This window comes from Gymnoscopelus microlampas (assembly GCF_963454915.1).
Source record: "Gymnoscopelus microlampas genome assembly, chromosome: 7".
NCBI lineage: Eukaryota > Metazoa > Chordata > Actinopteri > Myctophiformes > Myctophidae > Gymnoscopelus > Gymnoscopelus microlampas.
The window spans coordinates 15,686,487-15,711,363 of record NC_139944.1 but is presented as its reverse complement, the minus strand read 5'-3'; the positions used below and the strand labels follow the sequence as shown (position 1 = coordinate 15,711,363).

At 40.5% G+C, this 24,877-nt stretch overlaps 2 protein-coding genes across 3 annotated transcripts in view; one reads left to right on the top strand and one right to left on the bottom strand.

The window, feature by feature from the left end:
• The window catches only part of LOC311048250 (DENN domain-containing protein 2D-like), a 31,183-nt gene extending 16,115 nt beyond the window's left edge, over positions 1–15,068 (top strand). Inside the window, exons 3-14 of one of the 2 annotated variants that reach the window (XM_084061398.1) lie at positions 602–762; positions 2,251–2,366; positions 3,562–3,631; positions 3,781–3,858; positions 5,000–5,140; positions 5,550–5,698; positions 6,272–6,443; positions 8,044–8,094; positions 9,235–9,316; positions 10,887–11,129; positions 14,349–14,444; positions 14,527–15,068. In XM_084061398.1, coding sequence (XP_083917524.1) covers positions 602–762; positions 2,251–2,366; positions 3,562–3,631; positions 3,781–3,858; positions 5,000–5,140; positions 5,550–5,698; positions 6,272–6,443; positions 8,044–8,094; positions 9,235–9,316; positions 10,887–11,129; positions 14,349–14,434 — 1,349 coding nt within the window. In that variant the 3' untranslated portion in view covers positions 14,435–14,444; positions 14,527–15,068. Of the gene's footprint in view, positions 1–601; positions 763–2,250; positions 2,367–3,561; positions 3,632–3,780; positions 3,859–4,999; positions 5,141–5,549; positions 5,699–6,271; positions 6,444–8,043; positions 8,095–9,234; positions 9,317–10,886; positions 11,130–14,348 lie in introns of both variants that reach the window. The other variant, XM_084061397.1, reaches the window with a different exon arrangement.
• A 2,972-nt stretch (positions 15,069–18,040) lies between these two features.
• Positions 18,041–24,143, bottom strand: LOC311048256 (DNA damage-regulated autophagy modulator protein 2-like). Its single transcript, XM_084061405.1, has 8 exons — positions 23,807–24,143; positions 22,892–23,050; positions 21,806–21,873; positions 21,227–21,369; positions 20,692–20,869; positions 19,063–19,145; positions 18,561–18,653; positions 18,041–18,314 (listed from the first exon to the last, which is right to left on the bottom strand). The coding sequence occupies exons 2-8, from the start codon at positions 23,020–23,022 to the stop codon at positions 18,192–18,194; spliced, it is 819 nt and encodes a 272-aa protein (XP_083917531.1). The 5' UTR covers positions 23,023–23,050; positions 23,807–24,143; the 3' UTR covers positions 18,041–18,191.
• Between the last annotated feature and the right edge of the window lie 734 nt (positions 24,144–24,877).

Here is a 24,877-nt window from a genome sequence, read left to right as displayed (position 1 = left end):
TATCTCACTGCACACAAGAAGAGTGTAGGAAATACAGCCCTTTTATCCTCTTTACTTCGCACAATCATGATGCTACTCTTCTTGGCGTTATAATTAATATTAAAATCAATGCCATACTGGGAAGCTGTTGTAAGCCTGCACTGTACGTGGAAAAGATGATTAAATCATCCGCGTACATAAGGTGGTTGACAACAGTATCACCGATGGCACAGTTCAGTTTCCTAGACAGATCATCCATATACAGACAGACAACAAAAAAGGAGATAAAATCCCACCTTGCCTGACCTCATTACCAACAGCATGTTATGATCAATCAATTGATTGTGTTCCGACTTGGATCAATGGAACTAACCTAGTAACTTTAAGTTGTTAGTTAGCAGTATTACAATGAAAACTCACCACAGGTTTTAAAGAAAAAATATCATGATTTTTGTTGTTTAACATCATTTTTTTTTTTACATTAATGTTATATTATTAATAAAATCATAGTGTTTTGCTCACTTGCAAAACCCTTGTGACCCTCAGGTTGAGAATCACTGCTTTAAAGTACAGCGACCCATTTGATTGAATTGATATGATGATATTTGTGTCTCTGAATTAGGAGATGAGCGAGAGCCAGCCCCTGCCCCAGTGACACCCTCAGCACAGGACCAAACGCACCCCGCTGACCAGTTCTTCTTCGAGTACCTGGTCGTGGTCAGTCTGCACTGCAGCAAGCAGGACGGCTCCTACAAACCAGTCATTATATACCAGTTCCCAAAGGTTAGTGGACTGGTTAACCACAAGAACCCTAGCATACCTATCCTGGGACAAACGTTTGGCAAAGATAGCCGATCTCCAAGCTCACAGCACGTCGCAACATGTCATTGTGGTGTCTCTCTAAGGCACTGGTTCTCAAACTTTTTCATTTGAACAACCCCCAGTTTGACATGCATTAGGCCACAGACCCCCATTTGATCCTGATTTACACCATAAAATCCTCAATGTTAATGGACCCATAAGGGTCCATTTGGTTGCTAACTATCAATCATTTAGCTGGGGACCCCTTGGAACCCCCTCAAGGACCCCTTGGGGTCCCCGGACCCCACTTTGAGAACCTCTGCTCTGAGGAACATCACAATGTCTCTCTAAGGGACATATCGATTGGTTACAAAAATGACAGTGCATTTGGGGTGCATTCACACCTAACCTGTTTAGTTTGATGAATCTTTGGTTTGTTTGAACAAATCAGAGTGATGCCCTTTGAATTCAGGCGTGGTTAGTTTGTGTTGACACAGCCGTAGCGTCTGTGAGCCAAAATGAATAGAGGGCAGACATGCAGCTATGATGCCTCTTCAGCATATGGGCCAAAGACCAAAGGTGCATCATCTCTTAGTGACGGCCTCTTTCTGACTCATCTGATGTCATAATGTCAGCATGGTTTGCTGTCATTCACAACAGAATAAACTTTGTTCTGATGTTACACCATCAACGTCAAACGCTATGCAAACAAAGAAATGGTGCTTTCCCACTGCATGGTACTGGATCGGCTCGACTTGATTTTAGTAGCATGTATTTCGTGTTCCTCTATAGATGGTAGCGCTTCAAGGTCCTCATAGCGATGTCCAAACCCTCTGTGTAACGGAGTGCTAAAAGAACAATACGTCTGTTTGTCTTGAAACAATCTCTATTTTACCTGTACAGTCCAACAAAAGCACTTAATGATAACATTTTGGGTGGGTATTCAAAATGTATTAATTTGACATTTATTCGTCACTCAAAACCACTTGTCATCTTCAGCAAGTCAACATCCGCAAACTTTATATATCTATGACACTGTGACCTTCAATACTCAAATTCTAATTGGAGTATTTTTTTTAACTAGGTAGATATAGAAGGGCCTAAGTAGGGACAGGGGTCGCAAATTAGCCTTGGCTAGAAACCCCATATACAATGCAACGGTTTCTTGTTTTTATAACTTGATACATTGTTTTTTGTATTGTCCCTGTCAAATAAACATATAAATAAAAGAAATAAACTATAACACTGTGACAAGGCCCTGAAACTAACACTGTGACAAGACCCTCAAACTATAACACTGTGACAACAAGACCCTCAAACTATAACACTGTGACAACAAGACCCTCAAACTAAAACACACTGTGACAAGGCATGGTCACAGTGGACGCAGAAGAGGGTGAGTGGGGCTTGTAACCTAGAGAGAGACAGCTTTGTACAGTACTGTACTGTATGTGTTCTTGTGCGTTGCAGCTCCCTCCAGACCTGGGCCGCTCACAGCGGGAGGAAGAGGAGAAGTCTCGTGAAGCCATTACACTCTTCTGTTTCCCTGAAGGAGTCGACTGGGCCCCGCTTACAGAATACCACAGGTAGACAACTATGGACACAACCAGTTAGTTCTCAAACCTTTTCATGCCAAGGACCCCCAAATTAATATTTTTTTGGCCCGTTGACCGTCATCAGAAAATATTTTGTGCCAGGGACCCCCATACAATATATATTTGTGTTGTTAAATGTTTTTTCCCCACTTTTTTGATACGCATTTTCAAATAGCCAGTATATTATAGGATTAAAGTGGCTAAACTGATTTTAATGCTATATTAGCTCATTTAGCTGGGGACCCCCTGGACCCCCCATCGATGATGTCACTGGTAGGCTTCTCATGGTTGTGATAACGATTCAATGTCGGGTTGTAAATTACCAGGTTGTCAGACGCAGCCAGGAGGATCAAAAGAGAAGGGTTACTCTCCAAAAGTTGAACTGTTTCCAGGTTGAAGTGCCCAGGGTGTTGCGCCAAGAAACGGCGGGCGTCGGGAGCGCTCAAGCGTGATGCTCGGGCGCTGGGAAGAGGAGCGCACCAGCCCCTCTTTACCATAGAAATGCATGGCAGACTGCCAGCTCTAAACGCGTTCTCAGTGGACACGGCCTCCTAACGCTGGTAGCTGTTTACAAAGACACAAAACAAGTCATAAACACTTGACTTGTTAGACTGTTAACAACATATAAATGTTGATTAACCTGCTTGATTAACACCTGGTATCTCCTCCAGTCAAAAGCAAGACTCATTATACAACTATTTACATATGCTACAGTAGTTCCTGCTTTCCATTATTGTAAATATTGAAGATCACTTATTGATTCTTTATGGTCTGAATATGTACTGTACCTAGAATAATGAAATCACTTTAATTCAATTCACTGTGATTATGAAAAATATCACACAATGCTACTTTAACCATGGTGTACCTATTTTGGGCAGTTAAAAAAAAAAAAAAAAAAAAGTTCAGCAATAATAAAAATAGCTGATCTACAAACTCACAATGCGTTGCAGGGTGATGTGTGTGAGCTGTTTTTACTATTTGTTGTACACAAAGTAGATGGTTTAAATGGCTATAGGTGGCATTGGAAGTGAAAGAACAGCGGATGACTCTTCAATATATAATCAAACTATCAACTATTTTAGTTGAGATACCAAAGAGAACATAAACATCAGTATACATTTCAACATTCATGTTTCCATGTGTAATAATGAAAAAAAAAATCTGTTTGTCTGTTTGTTTCCAGTGAGACCTTCTCTTTTGTCCTGACAGAGGTCGACGGAAGTAGAAGGAATGGATACTGCAGACGATTACTGGTGAGTAACAGATTTTTTGTAATTCAAATGTTTATTTGTTTTTCAATATGGTACAAAAGTAACAGATTATTTGTGAATTATAGATTATTTGTGATGCGACAGATTATTAGTGATTAATGTCATTCTTTTGTTTTGTTGATGACCTGAAGCCTCATGGCAAAGGGGCGAGGCCTCCAGAAGCCTATTGCATCATCAGCAAAGTGGCTTGTTTTGGTCTCTTCTCAAAGGTGAGATATACACACACACACACACACACACACACACACACACACACACACACACACACACACACACACACACACACACACACACACAATAATTATTTATATAATGCACACATTATTCAATTAATTATCTTTCCACAATACATCTGCATATACACAATGTAAATATGTATCTATGTATTTTAGGAGGATTTTGTTTAGATATTAATCGTAGAGCAAACATACATACATGCATATGTATGTATGCATGTTCGCTCTACAATGTCTACACAAAATCCTCCTTATATTTAAATTGAATTGTGGGTGGTCGGTGCCGGTGAGTGGATGTCACAAATGTAACAAATGTAACATATCCGACCGATTGCGTGCGCATCGCTGACGACAGGCGTGTACAACGGGTTATGGCAATGGAACAAACTTCAGGACTCTCTGAAACTGGTGCGATTGGTCTCAATAGAGACATTCAGGGTGCTTCTTGAGGACACACTACATAGTGACTGCACCAGCACCTGTTTCATGTAACACTGTTTATTTGCATCTGATTTTTAAATCTCTGTGTTGTTATCCATGTCCTCACTGTATTGTCTGATTCACCGCCTTTTGCGATTATTTTAATGTTTTCTGCTTTTCTTTTTTGCTTTATTGTTAAATTAGTTGTGACATTGTAATGTGATTCAAATGTTTGTTATCAGGGCATCCTTGAAAAAGAGAGCTTGCTCTCAATGGGTTTCCCTGAATAAATAAAGGAAAAAGAAAGAAAGAAATCATGCATTCCCAACTTGCATCGTTACCGAGTAGGCCGGTAACCAACCGGTCAAGTACAACTTAATCGTGCAAAGAAACAAAAATTGCTGATCTACAAGCTCACAATGCTTTGCATCATTATCAGTATTTAAATATAGCCAAAAATAAGCAATACCGTTTATTGTTGCTGAATGTTCGCCAAGAATAGGGACGCTACGTTTCATCTGTTTAAATACTTAAACCCTCTACACTTGACCTGAGTTGGCTCTGTACTTGGACCGCCTTTTCTGTCTACACCTTCATCTCGTCGCCAAAAATCGGCGTGTTGCGATGCGTTGTGAGCTTGTGGATTCACTGGATTGGCTATTTTTGGCTAATGTTCCTGTCATGTTCCTGTCAGATCTTTGATGAGGTGGAGAAGCGCAGACAGAAGTCCATGGCCATGATCTACCCCTTCATGCAGAGTCTGAGAGAGGCAGCGTTTCCTGCTCCTGGAGACACCGTGGAGATCAAGAGCTTCATCCCTGAATCTGGCACTGAGGTCTTTACCATGTCTCATTAATATCTGACACTGTGGTCTCACCATGTCTCATTAATATTTGACACTGTGGTCTCACCATGTCTCATTAATATCTGACACTGTGGTCTCACCATGTCTCATTAATATCTGACACTGTGGTCTCACCATGTCTCATTAATATCTGACACTGTGGTCTCACCATGTCTCATTAATATGTGACAGTGTAAAAACACACCCCAGTTTATAATGAACACTTAGGATTTTACTGTATATCTGGCATGGGTGGTGCATGTATGTGTATAATACTCACATATGTCAAATATACGTTGTGTTATATATATATATATACGTGTATTATATACTGTACATATATCTAATTATAGATAGATAGATGGAAATTATATATATATGTGTGCGTGTGTGCATGTAGATCATCAGTCTGACACGGCCATGTGACTCGTGGTTGGAACATGTGGACTTCAAGACGTTGTTCAGCTTTCTGTCAGACCAGGAGGTTCTGCAGGTGTTCTCCGCCACTGTGATGGAGAGACGACTCATCTTCATCGCTGATGAGCTCAGGTGTGGAGCTCTCTACATCTCACTGTGCAGAGATGGGTGTGAACATTCCCTAGCCATTGAAACCCTGTATCCTACTATAAACTCACAAAATCTCCGTCCGTCTGTAGTTTGTCTGCCCGTATGGCTGTAGTCCACGTGTCTCGCAAACCGTTCGTGGCATGTTGTCTGCTATTTTTGACAATTCTGGAGATTTTGAATTGTTAATTGTTTTGCCTATAATGACATGCCCAAAATAGAAACACCAGGTTGAACGTGGCTAGGGACTATGAACATTCTCTAGAGAAGTTCTCCCAAAACACTGTGTCAAGACACACTGGTGCCAAGTGTGCCTTGGGATTCTGTAACAACCACTCTATATACACTTAAACACAATAATTATTATCAGTATTTTGTGCACACCCCTTTTCCAATACACTACAAAAACATACAGATAAATAGAAAGATATGTTGAAATGTAATGAATATTTAACCACTTTTGAGGCATTTTTATAAATAAAATAAGAAATATATATTTTATAATGGCACAAAACTGACGTATGGGAAAGTAATAAATATGTGTGTGTGTCTGTTCAGCACTCTGTCCCAGGTGCTCCATGCTGTTGTCGCGCTGCTGTACCCATTCACCTGGCAACACACCTTCATCTCCATCGTTCCCAGAGTGCTCATAGACGTGGTCATGGCGCCCACACCCTACCTGCTGGGAGTTCAGAGGAACATGCTGGAGCACATCATAGACCAATCTGATGTGAGTCTAACACACACACACACACACACACACACACACACACACACACACACACACACACACACACACACACACACACACACACACACATAAACCATGGCACATTTGGGTGGTGCAGGGGGTAAAGTACCTGTCCACCACCGCATAGAGTCTAGGGGTTCGAGTCCAACGCGGTGCATCCGGGTTTGTCAAGCGTCTATATGAACACAATTGCCTGTGTTCAGGGGAGGGAAGCCAGACGAGGGGGGCAATCTTTGTTGTTGCTGCACGTACGTATGCCTACGGTCTGGGGCGGAGCCTGTCCGTAGGGAATGTTCAACAGGGGGAGGAGGACGGAGACACTACAGTATATCCTCCTGGTGGGGGCTCCTAACTGGCAGGTGAGCCAGAAGGGAACAACAGCAGTGGCAAGCAGTTGGGGGAATCAATTGGCATAATGACTAAATTTGAACGAAAAAGTGTGATACAAACAATTGGCTATTCTAAATGATTAAAATAATTGATAATAAACACAACACATACAACATGCTGGACCACATCATAGAACACACTGATGAGAGTCTCTAACACGCCACACACTGTTACGACCTGGCCTTATCATGGTGTAACCTGATAACGTGGGACTCTCCTCTTTCCAACTCCTAAGAACCGCCTGCAACAAAGAATGTTCATCCTTTTAATGGGTTTTTATTCAAATCCAGTTTCTTCAGGGCGGCAGCCAAAACCATAAACGAAAAGGAACCAAACATTAACGACCTAAACTTGCCTAATCAAATCATCAAATCAAAAGTAACCAAAAGACAAATCAGTAACCCAAAACACAGGGGGAAACAGGATCAAGCTAAAGACTACCCACCCCTACAAAACCCAGGCTGATAAAATCAACAAAGACTACAGGTTGGCTGGTAAGCTGGCTGGGAGTGGAGAGAGGAAAGCCCACAAGAGCTAAGGAAAGCCAGCCTTTTAACCTTCCTCCAGAAGGCTGGAACCAGGCTTCCTGCAAAATGACTCACTCAATCAGCCGCACGCACGTGCGAGCGCACACACACACCAACCTGCACAGATTAAAACACATACAGTACAAGCATAAAATGAATTTATAACATCAGGGTCGTAATAACGCACAACGTACTGTGTAACACACCCTCTGTAAAAGGCAGCAGCAAACAGAAAGGTCAGAAACAGAGTTATAGGGGTCCTTGAAATGAAAAGGTTTTGAGAACCACGGCTGTAACAGTCGCCACAACTAAAAACTAAATAAACCTTTGTATACAATGAATTAATTCATAATTGCTGTTTCAACTGCTGCTGTTTCCAGCAGCAGTTGAAAAGTCTTGTTCCATGTTGGCTGTTGTTATGTTTGTCCAGTGACACTTATTAGAGCACAGAGCTCTGTGTGTGTGTGTGTGTGTGTGTGTGTGTGTGTGTGTGTGTGTGTGTGTGTGTGTGTGTGTGTGTGTGTGTGTGTGTGTGTGTGTGTGTGTGTGTGTGTGTGTGTGTGTGTGTGTGTGTGTGTGTGTGTGTGTGTGTGTGTGTGTGTGTGTGCGTGCGTGCGTGCGTGTGTCTTTTTCATGTCTCTGTCCTCTTCTCTTGTCAACAGATGCTGATTGTAGATTTGTCAGCGAAAGCTGAGAACCGATTCATAACTAGTGTAAGTATTAATTGTATGTATTGAATCAAAGACTGTTTCAAAATGTGTGTGTACACACAGTGTCTGTGTGTGTGCGTGCGCTCGTATCTTAGTGTATAGAAAATACGACTGATTAATGCAAATTGATCAAACTTGAATTTCTCCCTTATGATACATGCCTCTTCAGAGTTACTCAGGTATTTACTTGTTAAAGTAACTGTGTTTTTTCAAAGATAGACGCATCAACAGGGTCAAGAACATAACCTCATTATCTGTAATGTGATTACAAGCTTAAACCTGTTCCAGCTCTCATGATTTCTATTTGTGTGTGTGTGTGTGTGTGTGTGTGTGTGTGTGTGTGTGTGTGTGTGTGTGTGTGTGTGTGTGTGTGTGTGTGTGTGTGTGTGTGTGTGTGTGTGTGGGGTCATTTAAGGTTAACATTATACGTTACACTATGTGGTTGTATTTCTACACTTGTATTTCTACACACTCATTTCTAAACACGTATTTCTACACTTGTATTTATACACACTTAAACCCTATATGCCTAGTTGACCGGGGTCCCCCAGGGCTCTATACTAGGTCCGCTACTATCTCTTCACCGAAAATAGCCGTTTGACACACTCACAACGTGTTGCAACGTGTTGTGAGTGTGTAGATTGGCTAATTTCACCAAATGTTCGTCCCCAGAATAGGGACGCTAGTATTCAAGTAGAGTCTACTTCAATCCTCTGCTTCATTGGTTCTCAAAGTGGGGTCCGGGGACCCCCAGGGGTCCTTGGGGGGGTCCCCAGCAAAAGTAGTTAACATAGCATCACAATCATCTTTACCACTTTATCCATTTATATGTTGGCTATGCAAAAATAGCAGATCTACAAGCTGACGGCGCGGCACTTTGTGCCACGCTGCTAGCTTGTACATCTGCTATTTTTTTTATATTTGAAAAATATCGATTTTAACACATATCTTCTCTTCTGGGGGTCCCTGGCACAACACCTTTTCAGATGGGGGTCCTTGGCATGAAAAAGTTTGAGAACTACTGCTCTACTTTGTAGACATAAAGCGCCAGTCACACTAACTGAGCATGATAACTATAAGGAAAGTTAAGTTGCCGTCCACACTTAAGAACGATAAAGTTATGCTTCTCTCTTCTGCTCCCAGATTGGAGATGAAGATTCCATCCTACCAGAGAAGATGCAGGAAGACCTGCTGGAGGCACTGAGTTCCAAGAAACAAAACCTCAGTAAGTCGTTTACAACCTTTCTGACACAAACATCTGCCCCCAAATTCCTACAGTAGTTACTGTAGATTATGTTTAAATGTATAGCAACTACAGTAGCTAAAAGTCCTATGAACTACTGTAGGTAATATTTTAAATTCCTAGTTACTACGGTAGACTATTAGAGAAGCCACACTCATCATTCCATTATATTTATACCATCACAGTGTGTGAGATTGGGGGTGGAAGATGATTCACTCACAGATCAACACAACAAAAAACTTTGAGCTGACTTTTGACATCTTATGACACTGATGTCAAAGTGACTCCCTCCACAAGCAAGATGATAGTTGCTAGTTACTTGTTCACGTACAGTATATTGTTTAGATCATTGGTTCTCAAAGTGGGGTCCGGGGACCCCCAGGTGTCCTTGCTCTTTGGGGGGTTCCAGGGGGTCCCCACTCCCCAGTAAAATGTGTTAATATAGAATCACAATAATTTTAACCTTTTTATATTTTGGCTATTCAAAAATAGCAGATATTCAAGCTCATAGCGCGGCACAGAGTGCTGTGCTATGAGCTTGTAGATCATCTGCTATTTTTTTTTAATCGTGAACATTTGTGCAAACCTTTTGAATATACATATTTTTAAGCGAACATTTGTAAGTCAAATCTTTGCCTCTGGGGGTCCCTGGAACAACATATTTGAGATGGGGGTCCACGGCCAAATACATATCATTTTGGGTGTCCTTGGCATGAAAAAGTTTGAGAACGACTGGTTTAGATCAGTGATTCTCAACCGGTGGGCCACAAGGGTATTGCAAATGGGCCCCCAAATAATTGGCAAAACATTTTTATAATATTTTAACATCAATATTAAAAAGTTGTGGCATTTTTTCTTAAAAAGCTTGAAAAGTGAGTTTTCATTGTGATACTGATCTAAGTCCGGAACACAATGAATTGATCATTAAAATCAGTGTATTCTGAAGATGCATGCGGCCAACCCTGTTTGTTTGCTGTTTTGCTTGATCACAAATGTACAGAATGTTAAACAACATGTTGTTTAAGACAGATACTAGGTTTGATGCTTGCATCCTAGTTACTTTGTAGAACTTCATTGTTTTCTTTGCACTCTATTTATGTGACCATTTACCCTGTTGTTGGTTGACCAGGGCTCATAACATTTACTCTGATCTTTAACCACATTCGACCAGATGTCCTTATTTTGTGCATGTCATTATTTGCAAAAGGTTTCAATGTCACAATATTTTTAATAGCCAAAGCTCACATGTCACTATTATTATACTATTACATATAGATTACATACATTTATAATTTAGGCATTCTGCAGACACTGTCCAGAGCGACTTACAATAAGAAAGTTAAACACATACAGGAGAATGCAGAGAGACAGTGTAGTGCCTCAGTAAACTAGGATCACAGGTAAACCAAGAACCTAGCAGCAGTCTAAACAATATACTATCAAAATTATAACCTGTACATTGAAACTATAGGATACCAGGTAAACATCTGCAATTGGATTAAAAACTAAATCGATCCACGCATTTTATTCCTGACGTTATTTCGCCGCCCAGCGTCACAGGAGTTGAACGGCGTGGTGTCAGAGGCCTTCCTGTCGTTCTTCGTCAGGACGGTGGGTCATTTCTCGCAGCACGTGAAGCACAGCTCCGGCGGCCACCCCGGAGTCTTCCAGAAGAAGAGTTTCTGTAAGGCCGTCGAGCCCAGAGCCAACCGGGCGTTCGTCAAGACCTTCATCAAGACCCAGATGTTTGACCTCTTCATCCAGGAGGTGGAGAGACAGCCAGCCACACAGGAAGGTAGATACATTTCATTTCGTGACTCAGACCTAGTTTCCTGGCTAGGTCTGAGTCACGTAAAACAGTGGTTCTCAAAGTGGGGTCCTGGGGAATCCCAGCGGTCCTTAGGGGGGTTCCAGGGAGGTCCCCAGCTAAATTATTGTTAGTTAAAAACTAAATGGACAAAAACCAAATGGAGGTTTAGACCAGATACGGAAACGGCATTTGTGCGTGCCTATGTGTGTGTGCGTGCAAATTACCGGATACAGTAGGCGGGCTCTACACAGGACTGACCAGTAAATTGATTTCCCCCCCTCACAACCAACCAAACAACACACTCTTGACATGAGGTGCACTGGCAGAGAGTAGAGACTATAACATTTTTGTGGTTAGCTGACACATTATTAGGATAGTTCTTTTAGTTACAATCTGGGAACCCATCGCCAAATAAAAAGGAAAAACAGCGCCCTCTGCTGTTTTTTACTCTCTCACCAACGTAGCACCCGTGCGCAAGGTCTATGGTCTACCCTCAGCGCTCCACTTCCGGTGGTGCGCTTATGTTTTCATTCCCACTAACAATATTTCTACACGGAACACTAACACCACTTCTCCCAGAGAACATGGATCGTTTTGGTTATAAGCCCACTTGTTTCTATGATGAAAGAGCAAGTTAAAATGTGAATATCTTTCTGTGGTTTTGTCTGCTCCGAGGACGCTATTGTTAAATGAGTTTCGGTTTGCTTTCAGTGGGAAGCGAGAGCACAGACAGTAAATCCCGCCCACTACATTTGATTGGGTAAAGTGCGGCCTGCTTCCTGATCTGAAGGCACGCCCATTTGTAGGCCAGTGCGTACACGACGAATCCCCCCGACAGATTCAAGCGGAGAGCAGAATCTGTTCTTGAGAGATTAGTTTAGTTATGAGTTATAGTTATGTTTAATTTGATTTAAAACTAAAGTAATTTGTTGAATTTGATATTGAAGTTAATATTGATTAACACATCTGTGGTACATACACAATTTGATTTAATTTTGCTATATATTAAAACAAAGTGCGTTATGTGTTTGTAAAAACAGTTTAATTAGGATGGGTCAAATGCAGAGAGGTATTCGCTACAAATACCCAGCGCACGACCATCTAACCGTCGTACTACGTATGGGTGGATTACCAAAAGGGCCTGCTGGGTCTAGGCCCAGGGGCCCTAGAGCTCAGGGGGCCCTTAAAGCCTCACTATAGCTTTTTTTTATGACTGTCTCACCTAGACACAGGATCTGACACCGAATTTTGACCTGATGGTCAAGATTCAATTTATCCCCCGAGCAAGTAGGCAGGCTCTGTTAGCTCAATGGTAAAAATGTCAGCAGGAAACTACCGGTAGGTTCAAATCTGGGGTAGAAGAGGAAAGTTACATAGTACTGATTAAGCCAGAGCCTTTGCATGAAGTCGCTGTTCTTAACTTTGCATTTCTGGGGTCCTCAGAGTCATACAAGTACCAGCTTGTGACAAGCTAAAACCGCCATAGCCTGAGAGGACGTTCTGTTGCGCTGACTGACAGATTCAGTCTCTGATTCAGTCTCTCTCTTCAGACTGATTGTACTGTAGATCGGCTTGCTCCACAAGCTGGTAAAAAAAAAGAAAAAAGATCTACAAACCAATCTATGAAGCCATCAAAAGCATCACTTGGAGACAACCCATAGTCACTTAACCGCATGAACACTAGCATCCCTATTCTGCTGCGTAGATTTGGCGAAAATAGCTGATCTACAAGCTTGTAGATCTGATATTTTCTGCAAAGACATTTGGTGTAGATGGAAAAAGAAGCAAACCAGATATAGAGCCATGGGAGACCCCAGTGAACTAGTACTGTATATAGGGTTTAAGGGGATAAAAGAAAAAACTATGGAATACTTCCAAGCTAGTCTCAAATCTCTCAATAGACATTTTGCTTTGAAAGCCTTCGTCAAGTTGCTCACTAGATTGCTCAGAAGAAATAACCATAACGATTGCAGAGGATTTAATATTTCCTGCAGCAAGTGATATGTATAAAACAATGTTTTGGCATGATGAGTGTGTTAATAAACTGAAAACTATTCCTGTTGTTCGACACAAACATTGCTCACTGTATTGATGACATGGCACCCTGTGCCCTGGGCAAAATGTGTTGCTGCTGAGCCATAACCAGCTATAACCCGTTAAAGAGCCTATTAACGGAACCTAGCAAGTTGACACTTTAGGGCAAGTTCACAAATTCTAAACCAAACTTCACACCCACATACAGTATGTCTCAGAAATGCGTCTGCGTTCTTATAGGTGTTATATACTAGGCCGAAAAAGGGCAATTTCTCCTATGAAGGCAATCGGGCAGGTGCTTGGGCATTGATTGGCTCTTATGTGTTGCAAGATTCAAGATTGCTTTATTTGTCATTTGTTTTCCAAACGCAAGCAGCTTCAAAAAACAAGATTATGTTTCTCCTATTAAAGACAGCGAAATTCATTATTTCTGTGTTGAGGGCGAGATTGTGCGTTTTGCACCAAACTGCCAGCTGCTCCACCGCCTTTCTATAGGCAGCTTCGTCCTCATCAGGGATGAGGCCGACCACAAGCAGACTTTACTATGTGGTTGCACATACTGTACACACTGTAATTAGCACTGAATTGTCAGATGTTATGGACTCTGTGTCATGAAAGCTGTACATTTTTCAAGAAGAGAGCTTTGCAAATACGTCTCTTCTCTACCCTCTGTGCTGCTGTGAGAGTGTGGCTGTTAAGTGTGTTAGAGTTATGCACGTCTATTCAGGAGTATTTTTTTCTTCCAAAACTGATGATGGCTTCAAATATCAGGGACGAGCATCGGCAGACACACATGGCATTTTCACCATCACATCACACCCATCAAACCATATGGCAGCCTGTGAGGTGTCATTAAGAACACCACATTTGGACACATGTTGCTTAAGTAAAGGGAAGTAAACCGCTTGCAGTAAGTTACATAACACACTTCTATGCACTATTTGCACATATCTACGTCGTAGATACAGTATTACATATATACACACAAGGTACCCTTCACACACACGACTAATCGAATAATCGAGAAGCAGGTTTTTTATATATATGTATTTTAAAATGTTATTTCCATTGTCGTACTACAACAGTGTTGCATCATAATACGACGCAACACTGTTGATAATAAACCGGTTTCCTTCCTGCGTTGACGTTTTGTCTTTCATTGTGTTTCAGGTTTCTTCCACAAGAAAGTTGCTGAATACCAAGAGAAGAAAATGAAAGAGAAGGCCAAGAGTGGATGGATGAGAGGGTTAATGTGATGATGAGAGGGTTACTGTATACTGGTTATGGATGAGAGACTGTTACTGTGAACTGTTCATCTATGAGAGGGTTACTGTTCACTGATGAGAAGGTTACTGTGAACTAGTTATGGATGAGAAGGTTACAGAAAACTGTTCATTGTTGAGAGTTGCAGATGAACGATCAAAACTTGAAATTTGTGAGAAGTCGTTTGACACTTGTCGCTCAAAGCATAAACTGATCCTTATCTGTGAAGTGTTTGTGGATGAGAGGGCAAAGCCAGATTTATTCTTCGCCATACGACGATGTCGGCCGTCAAAAATATCCGATATAAGCTCACACCGCGTTATGAGCTTGCAGATCGGCTGTTTTCGACGTCACTCTTGTGACTCGTTGGAAAGACACTCCAGTGAAGAATACTTTGTATTTATTGTTGCTTTTTATATATTCTATTCATTGTTATTTTAATCCTTGTTAAAGTAGCTCTTCTCTTCTTTGGTAAGATCTTAACTGTACTGTATGTTTTATTTATGATTAAGGTTAATAAAACTATAGAGGTTTTTGTGACAGACTTTCAGGCTGATGGGATTCAAGCAATATATATTTTTTCTTATTTTTTTCATGAAAATAAAATCGAGAATTTGAAACTTACAACACTGGAATAAATAATTATTCAGAAATCAACTTTAACAGTCACATCATGAAGACTAAATAAAAATCAAGTTGTATGTTTATTTGTTGGAAACAGTCAACAATCGTGTATAATACTGCAGATACTGAAAAGCATACTTGAATGAGGCGGCAATAGGTTATATATGAGCTAATATTTTATATATTAGGGCAGTGGTTCTTAACCGTGGATCAGGGCCCACTTGAAAATCTCGAAAGAGTTTGTGACCCACCCATCTGACTATTTAACACGGCAGCCTTTAGGGCTGCAGATATGGTTTTATTTCTACGTTTCAGTCAGCCGTCCTCCTTAATTACTCATCTATTTCCCATCAGTAGTTTCGTTTTGATAGTTTCGGTTTGATCTGTACAATAACAAGCCCCTTTCGTTTCCCCTCCTTGGAAATCAGTAATTTACGTACACACTTCCCATCAGTGCAGTTTTGTTTTGAGTCACTTTCGCCTTACAGGGGTTCAGGAGGTATTTTATGTATTCATTTGTGATCATTTGTTGTACTCATTGCTATCCAGTGGCTTAGGGGCTGAGCCCCTAGGCTAATAATTACATAATCACAAGCTTACAGTTCAGTATAATGTTAACATCTGATATTTGGAAATCGATTAGATGTTTTCTAAATTAAGTAATCAACACAATAGAAAAAATAAAGCTTACATTTTAATTGGATTTGGGGGGGGGCAGTAAGGGACCTGGATTGGATAGGGGACACCGGCCCAAAAAACAGGGTTAAACAGTTAATTAGTAATTAAATAGTCATCTTTATTAACATGATCGCAAGATAATTCCAAGATTTGTAACAACAGCTGTGATATTGATTCAATTTTACATCGCTACTGTTTCCTTGTTTGTTTGTTTTTCCATTCCGTTTTTATGGAGCGAGTGTGAGAAAATATCCAGTTATGTTTTTTTTTACATGACAAAAATATGTTAAATTGTTTCAAAATAGTTTTAAAATTTTCCAGAAATGTTCACAAATTTCCAAAATTGTGAAAATACCAATCTACAAGCTGACAATGTGTCATGATGCGACACTTTGTGATCAATCCTGCTTCTCTGCAGTCGTCGGATGCCACATCCCAAGGTCCCAACATGACAACTTACCAGAAAACTTAATTTACACACATTCAATTATTAACTTTATAGAGTACTTTTCAAAACTTAAAGTGCTCTACTACAGTATAACACTGACAACAATGACCCCAGAAAAATGAAACAAATAGTTTTAAATATAAAAATGTAAAAGGTCCATTCCGATATTTTAGTTCTATATATTCTTTTTATTTTCATAGAACTTGCAATTATAATACATATTACAAAACAAAAGCACCAAGAGACATTATATGCCCCCAGGATGTTATCGTTGTTTGTGAAGCTATAAACCTATGTACAGTAAGCTGCCATTTTCTTGTCAGTTGGTGAAGCGAGTTGTTGAGTTTGACATGTCATACAGTATAGTATTGTGTTTTGATGGTATCAGTGTCATTATAAACAGTGAGGTACACACACAGCCTCATTTCGTGGCTCAATAAACCAACACACATTGGTTAAAGGTGCTGCAATGTTTTGTTAAAAGGTTAAAGCTCTATATTCTGATAGTATCATTGATTATATGTGCTATGAGTGTTTGTTCAGTCTCTCCAGCTCTCTAGTAATCAGAAAATAGTATGATTAATTTATGACATACTAATCAGACCACACAGAATGTTAGGCAAGTTCCCCATCTTGTGGCAAAGCAGAGGTACAGGTAGCATGCATTTCACATTCTATTGAGTATAGCTACTAACCTTTTGGACATACCAACAAATCTCACAAAGTAATTTAGCTAAATAAATAGTATGTTAGTATGTTATTTTTGGACGGAGCCTACATTTTCAGGTGGGACAGGGAATGAAACCCGTACATCTTCCAAGGTTTAGGACCATGAGAACTACAGGTACAAGCTGCTTCTCCATGCTTTTTTTGTTCTAGCCCAGCAATTCCCAACCTGTGGGCCATGAGGATTAATCCAAGCCAAAACACAACCGATTGATCATTAAAATAAACATGCTCAGAAAATGCCCGTGGTCCACCCACCTGACCACTTAACACAGCAGCTATTTCAAGATTTTCAATTGGCCTTAAATCCTCAAATCCTCTATCCTTAAATGGTAAAAAAAAAAAAAAAAAAATGTGATGCGAGTTTGAATTAATAAGAACACCAAGAGTGTGTGATGTAGTCCTTGGTGTTCAGTGCAAACAACTGTAAAGTTGATCTCTGTAAGACAGAAATCTCTTCATTCAACTGGAGGAGACTTTCAGACATCCAAAGATTTATGTCAGAATGAAATACACTTCACTTCACTGAGGTGTTAAATCATTGGGTGATAGAGATATATAATTGGGTGTTCAGCATAAATATACACATTTATTTTGTGCTTTCTGATGACACGGCCAAGTGTTTAAAAAGGATAGGGCACAAGATGGAGCCTTGGGGAACACCACATTATGTCCATCGTACTTTTCTTAAAGGGAAAGTTCACCCCCAAAATGACTTTTTTCTATCGATTAGTCACCCCACGGAGACTTGAATTCATGGATATTTTGGTTTTTTTGTTGCATTCCTAAGGCAATAATTTGATCACCGGCAGCGGTTCCGGCAGGAGACACAAAGAGTCTCCTTTGTATCTCCTACCGGAACCGCTCCCTATCGGCCCGCTGGTCATCAAATTATTGCTTTAGGAATGCGACAAAAACTAAAAATCTCCACAAATTCAAGGCTTCATGGGGTGTGTAATTGATAGAAAATAAGTACTTTTTTGGGGCAAACTACTCCTATAAGGACCCCCAAAAGCCACAAAGAAATCCTGGCTGGTCAAATAGGATCTGAACCTTTGAAGAACTGCCAAAAACAGCTGATCCACAAGCTCACTCTATTTTTTGCATTTCTGTTTTTTTCTAGTTTTTCATTTTATTTTCAATTTTTTTGTGGGAACCACTGCACTAACTTCACAGTAGAGGTCGCCAGGGCAAGGGCAACGACGTGCTAAAGGTTCTGTGCAAATAATGTACAGCAGAATTCACTCCTCCCTGGATGAATCTTCTCATACTGTTCATATGCTTCCTGCTAACAGTGGGGAGGACTCAGAGTGGTTTACAGGCGTGGTGATGCTGTAGTGAGGAGAGTCGTACAGGTGGCTGCTCTGCAGGTCCGCTTCTGCTCGTAAGTTTATTTTCTAGGGGAAAGAAGGTGATAACAAAAAGGTTGTAAATGTCAGTAGACAAGCTCAGGTTTGTACCGTTTCCTGCAAAAGACACCGTGTGGTCATTAATCAAGGGATAATCAACAGGGTCATTATTGAAAAATAAACCTGGATAGGGTGAGTTTGACCCCGATGTGAAGTGGCGGGGTCTTTAACTGTTTTTTTTTTCATGGCATTAATAAAAAGAAAGAATTACGAAAAAAGTATGAATATTATTACCTGGAAGTCTCTTATGTAGGTCAGGAAGAAACTGACGAAGGAGAAGGCCAGAGACCACTCTGAGATGGTGCTGATAATGTGTGCAGTGTAGCCCTGGACAACACATTGGAGCACAAGATCAAATGATTAAAGCTATAGTCCGTAACTTACATCTCTCTTGGTGGAGAGAGGTAATCACAACAAGCATGTACGAAATACAATAATGATGGCGGCGCATTTAGTGTCCAATCCGGTGCGCCGCGCTTGATGTTTTAAGACATCAATGAAAATATCGCCGGTCAGGTGGAAACCTCATATGGCCGAAACTGATACTTTTCAGGATTCAAATTCAAAAACAGCAAAAGTAGCAGATCTACAAGCTCAAAATGCATTTGCGCCGCGTTTCGAGCTTGCAGATCTGCTACTTTAATCCATGCCATTGCAAGACAAAGTACAAATGAGGCTTCAACACAGTATTAAAATGAGCACACACACACACACACACACACACACACGCACACACCGTCTCTCCAGGGGTCCAGTGCAGTTTGTGAGCCACGTCCACTCCTGGCAGACTGCTGTACATGATGACAGACGACACAAACACTAAGACACACGTTAAGGAACACACACTCGACTGAACTAATGAGTACATTTATTAACCCCTTTCAACCTGCCATCCCTATTTTGGTATTTTAGCCTCAGTTTAAAGGCCAATACAGACATACACCGTCCGACGTCAGAAAATCTTCCGGTTCGGAAAGGCTTTCCGAACTATAGTTTGGAGAGTCAGGACATCTGGTACTGGTACTTTTTCTTGGTGTACGGGTTCCAAGAAAAAGTTCTGTCCGAAGCTCGGAATTTGTAGTTATTAGACTTTCCGAAGAAAGGTTCGGACGTTAGAAGGAGTATGTATTGCACTTTAAGTCTTTCAGGTATTATGGGGAAAGTCTTGATTTATAAAAGCTGAAACAAGTAGGATCAAAGGATGAATGACATCAATTACGATGGTGGACAAACTAAAATAGAGATGATTTTTACATGCAATAACAGCTAGTTTTTCATCGTTCATGTTTAATTCTCATTTCAGTTTCCGTTTTAGTCTCGGTGTTAGCTAACTATAATAACCCTGGTACCAACCTGTGTCAATGAAGAGAAGACTGGACTGCCTCACTTTAAAGCAGTGTTTCGCAAACAGTGGGTTGGGAGTCCCATTTTGGGGTCGCGGACCCATTTTTATGGGTCACGAGTGAATAAAAGAAATTCAAAAGAATTTCATAAAATTTCAAAAATAAATTATATATTGAAAATATATTTTAAGAAGTAGTGAAAATAGCAGATCTACAAGCTCACAATGCATCGCATGGCAATGCGTTGTAAGCTTGCAGATCGGCAATTTTCACAAGTTTGGGTCCCGGGGAAACCTCACATTTCTCTTTCGGGTCTCAAGCTACATGTTTTGGGAACCACTGCTTTAGAGAACCCTAGTGGTGTTCCATGCTGAACATAGCTGTAGATCAGCCACTTTAGGGGCAGACATACAAGCTATAAATTAAGCAAATCTCTGCCAGTGAACCCACCTCCTCTTGACAAACACAAACCCCACAAACCACTTGAAACCCAGTAAAAAAGAAAGGCTTTTGAAACCTCTTAATTGTCCTAAATGTAACGTTAAAAATGTCCAGCTTCAAAGACAACCTACTTTGAGCCATTTAAAACACTTAGATGGTTCATGTCCTTCACATCAATCTGATCAGAGCTGATCAGAACACTACGTCACGTCAAGCTTGGCCAAACATGGGAATTTTAATAAAGGATGACCAGCTGCAGGACCACATACTGCCAGGGAGTGGCGCAGTTGAGCTTCATTAGGTGTAAATGCAAGTCAAGGGTTTTAGCAACATGAACCCTAGCGTCCCTATTCCTATTCTAGGCACGTCAAAACAGGCGAATATATGCCGAAAATAGGCAATCTACAAGCTCACAACACAAAGACATTTGGCGTAGAGGGAAAAAGGAGGCCACCAGTAAAAAAAACTACTAAACTACTAAGTACATAGTTTTCAATAGAAAACAAAACACACACTCAGATATTCAACAAACTGCTCTAATCTTTCAGCTGGACGTGGCCCATGTGTTGATGTAAGGATACTGATGATGATGCTAGAGAAGGTCCAGACCCCCACAGCCAGGCGGACCCAGAAGGTGTTCTTGCTGTGGACGTGGGGCTGCATGTTGAGGGACACCAGCACCTGGACCAGGATGTACAGAGCCCCCACCCCAAACGTCAGCACAGCCCCCACCAGGTGCATGGAGAAAAGAGTGGTTTTCTGAAAGCAACAAGTAGGGACATGTGCATTTATTCATATTAATGAAAATAATGACAAAATTATAACAACAATAACAAAATAATAATAATACAACTATTTAAGAGTTTACACACAATGCTTTAAAAGTCAAAACAAAGCAGAAGCTGTGCCAAATTAAATTAAATTAAGCCAAGGTACCAAATGATTAAAAATAAAAATGTGAAAGCAACATTATTATTATTACTGTAATTGCAAAAAGAATAGTAGGATGAAATCAAACAATCATGTACCGTAATTTGTTTTTGTATTTCATGTCAGTCACACACACACACACACACACACACACACACACACACACACACACACACACACACACACCTGGAAGTTGGCTACAACACACATGCCAAAGGAGCTCATCCAGCCGAGCACCAGACCAAACTGGTTGAGTCGGTGGAGTTTAAATTCCTCCTGTCCTGTCAGAGCCTGGACCTGCTTGTAGCGCACGTATGTGGTGGCCATGCCTGCAAACAAACACACAACAATACATTCAGAACATGTGATATGACACTTTACAATGTGCTTTACATTCACACACTGACGGTGGAGGAAACCATGCTGGGCATCAACCTGCTCTTCAGGAGCAGTTTGGAGTTCAGTATCTTGCTCAAGGACACTTTGACACTAGTCTCACGTGGCCGGACTGTTGCCTCCCACAATTTTCACATACAGTCAGGAGCACGGAAGCTCTTTTGATGATTAAGGGGGAAAGTGGAAGCCCCGCCTCCCCTCCACTTCCGTTTCGTCTTTTGGCTTAGCAGAAATGGAAACCACGCTCGCTGCTTTCTCCCAACGTCAAAGCAGAATTTCAATCATGGCCTGAATTCTTCTGGCTTTTGCAATGTATGTCATTACTCATTAGACATAAAAAGACTGCGTTCAGAATATGGAATAGGTTACCTAAGAAGGCTGACACGTCGAGCATGATTCCAAACACACATCTCTCTGGAGCCGTCGTCCCTGTATCACTGCAAAACACAACAAAACATTGAAATTATATTTGACTGTATCACTACAATACACAACTAAACCTTTACAATATGTTAAACTGTATCACTGCATAAACACAACAATTCTATTCAACTGTATCACTGCAAAACACAACAATACATTAAATTCTATTCAACTGTATCGTAATCCCTAAACTTTGGGGTTGTAGTGCTGTACAACAGGGATAGACTGATGCAGCATAGACAAAACGTAGGAATGAAAACAAGGCAACAAGGCCCAACAGTGCAATTATAAGGGAGGTTTAAATTGACATGCCACATACACCCACTGAAGTGGCATGTTTGCTTTGTTCACTTAAACAATTAAATGTCCAGTTTAGGCTATTGTTGCAATAGTACTGTACGGTGGTATGGAATTTGACTTAGACTCAGATTTGATTACTTCTATGAAAATATGACACAAGATATTATACATTGTCCTCATATTAACCTGTAGATAAGCTAATTGTTTTATTTCATGTAGAGTGGGAAAAGGAGCAGACACATTATAGAGCCCAGGAGGACCCCAGCCAGTGTTGCCAGATGTACTATAATTAATACATTTGTAAGATAATTCCAAAAATGCTTAAAAAAATGCTCAAATGTACAATAATTTCACCATTTCACAAAAAAAGGTGCATGAATGTATTAAATTCCCTATCAGCTGATTCGGGTATGGTTTGGCATTTCACGGATTGAGAAAAGGAAATTTGAACATAGATTCTGTACTTGGAGGCATTACTCCTCTATTATTATTTGTTATTATTATTATCATTTTTTACTGTGTTACAATAGTTTTTTTTTTTTTTTAATACTATAATTGTAAGCCTCTGGTATGATAATTTAACATTTCCCATATGGCAACACTGACCCAGGTCAAGTTTAAGTTAATAAGCTGTGAGGGTTAGGTTTGGAACGTTTTGGGTCATGAACCACGTGTTGAGACTCACTGGCACAGAGAGTGTAGCTGGGATACAGGACATAGTATAGTTCTGACCTGATGTAGGGGACCAGGGCGTCCACATGTCTCAGCTCCACAGCTGTTATATAAGCAAAGATGAAGGTAGCTGCCGTCCAGATGACCAGAGACACAGGCAGGATGCACAGACCCTGCTGAAACCACCACATCACCTGGGTGTGTGCTTGGGACTTTCACCTGGAAACACGGAAATGATTGTGTTATAGCTGCATTTTATTTTAATGAATAAAGGATTGTTTTAATAAATCTGTATGACAGAGTATGAATATAATTAGTAGGCTACATGTGCAGTGGTTTGAGGAGGTGGTGGCCTCCCTACTCTTCCATCATTTAGGACATGAAACATATGGATTGCACCTTTAAAATATGTCCTGAAATAACATTAGTTACCCTGTTCTTAAACAGCTGTCTTGATCTCAATCATCAGTTTTAGTTCTCCTAAATATGATGCAACAATTATGGCTGTGGTGTGTTTTTCCTCTTTTTCTTTATTTTCTTGCCCCAGATGGATGATTTGAAGTGTTATCAGCTGACTTATGGCCAATAATCATCCATTATCAGTGATCTATATCATATCTTTAAATAGGACATTCTGCATAATGAGTACTTTCTACTTTTGGTACTTTAAGTACATTTTGATGCCAATACTTTTGTACTTTCATTCAAGTGAATGTTGAATTCCAAACGTTTTCTTGTAACAGTGTTTCTACATTGCAGTATTGATAATTTTACACAATTAAAACATGTGAGTACTTTTTCCACCACTGATTATTATGTTAAAATGAATGAACTAAACTTGAATCCAGTCTATACTGTAGCGTAGCCTGACGCGCTATGTAGATCGGCTCTTGTCGGACCGCGACACGTACCCTGTAGAACGAAGAAATAAAAACATAAAAAAATAACAATCAATAAGGTGAATTAGAGGCTCACCAGTCACCACAACGAGGCAGACAGCCTGTAGAGTCGTATCGATCAAGACAACGTATCGATCACAGGTTTACAGAGGATCTTGTGTGAGATTTAACGTTAATTAAACCAACATGACACACATTAAGTCCCTTTGGTTCCTGTTTTCACTCTTCTTTCACTTCAAATGCTTCGGTGGCAGCGGATCGGCGCTCTATTGGACCGCATTCCCTACCTTGACAAACATATCTTAGTTCTTATGTTTCATTCTGTGACAAAATGCCAGACAGAATTAAATGAGAGAAACTTTATTTATTTTATCTCGCAAGAAGACGCTGAACTATTTTGTTTACTTCCTGGCGCTGTGTCACGTGGGTATCAGTGTTGCCAGATTGTGTGAGAGAAATAATCAACCAGGTCTATGAAAACAAGCCCAAAAGAAGCGACTAGGGTCACATGCACCTAATATGCATAAAATATTGATCAAATACTACAAGCTCGCAACGCGTCACATGCGACGCGTTGTGAGCTTGTAGATCCGCTGTTTTCAAAAAAATCTTTAAAGGTTCTATGACATTCATATTCACTTTTTTTATTTTTTATGTTGTTTTTGGGGGTTTTATGACCTCAATTACACCCAAAAAATCTGAACTTTGAACATTCAGTGGATTTTCTGTGGTCTGGGATTTTCTGAATAATTAGGCTGATAAGTAATCTGAGTTTGGCCCTTCGACAGTGAGGTCACTGTCGATTAATCCCGCCCACTCTCCTCCTTGCCCCTCCCCTCCCCTATCCTTTCCTTTGGGGGGGCGGAGCAGAGGCGATGATTGACAGGCAAAATCCCTCACCAGCGACACCCGCAGGCAAAGATTTCTTTTCTCATTGCAGTTGAAAAGGCTTTAGAAATGTGAGAGAAAAACACCTGCCATGGATCAATGGAGTGGATTTTTTTGTTAAAACTTTCTATACACGTTTGAAGGACCATGACAAAGTCTTTTAATGTGTGGTAAAACTGAACGTCATGAAACCTTTAAGACATTTTGAAAAATGTGGAATATTGTTTCTAATATTTTAAAAACACAAATCTGGTATGGG

Coding starts and splice junctions, on each gene's coding strand:
- LOC311048256 (XM_084061405.1), bottom strand. CDS start 23,022: ATGTGGTGGTTTCAGCAGGGTCTGTGCATCCTGCCTGTGTCTCTGGTC. Junction 21,874..22,891: donor GCCCTGGTCCCCTACATCAG/GTCAGAACTATA, acceptor TGTGTTTTGCAG/TGATACAGGGACGACGGCTC. Junction 20,870..21,226: donor GTGTTGTAGCCAACTTCCAG/GTGTGTGTGTGT, acceptor TGTTGCTTTCAG/AAAACCACTCTTTTCTCCAT.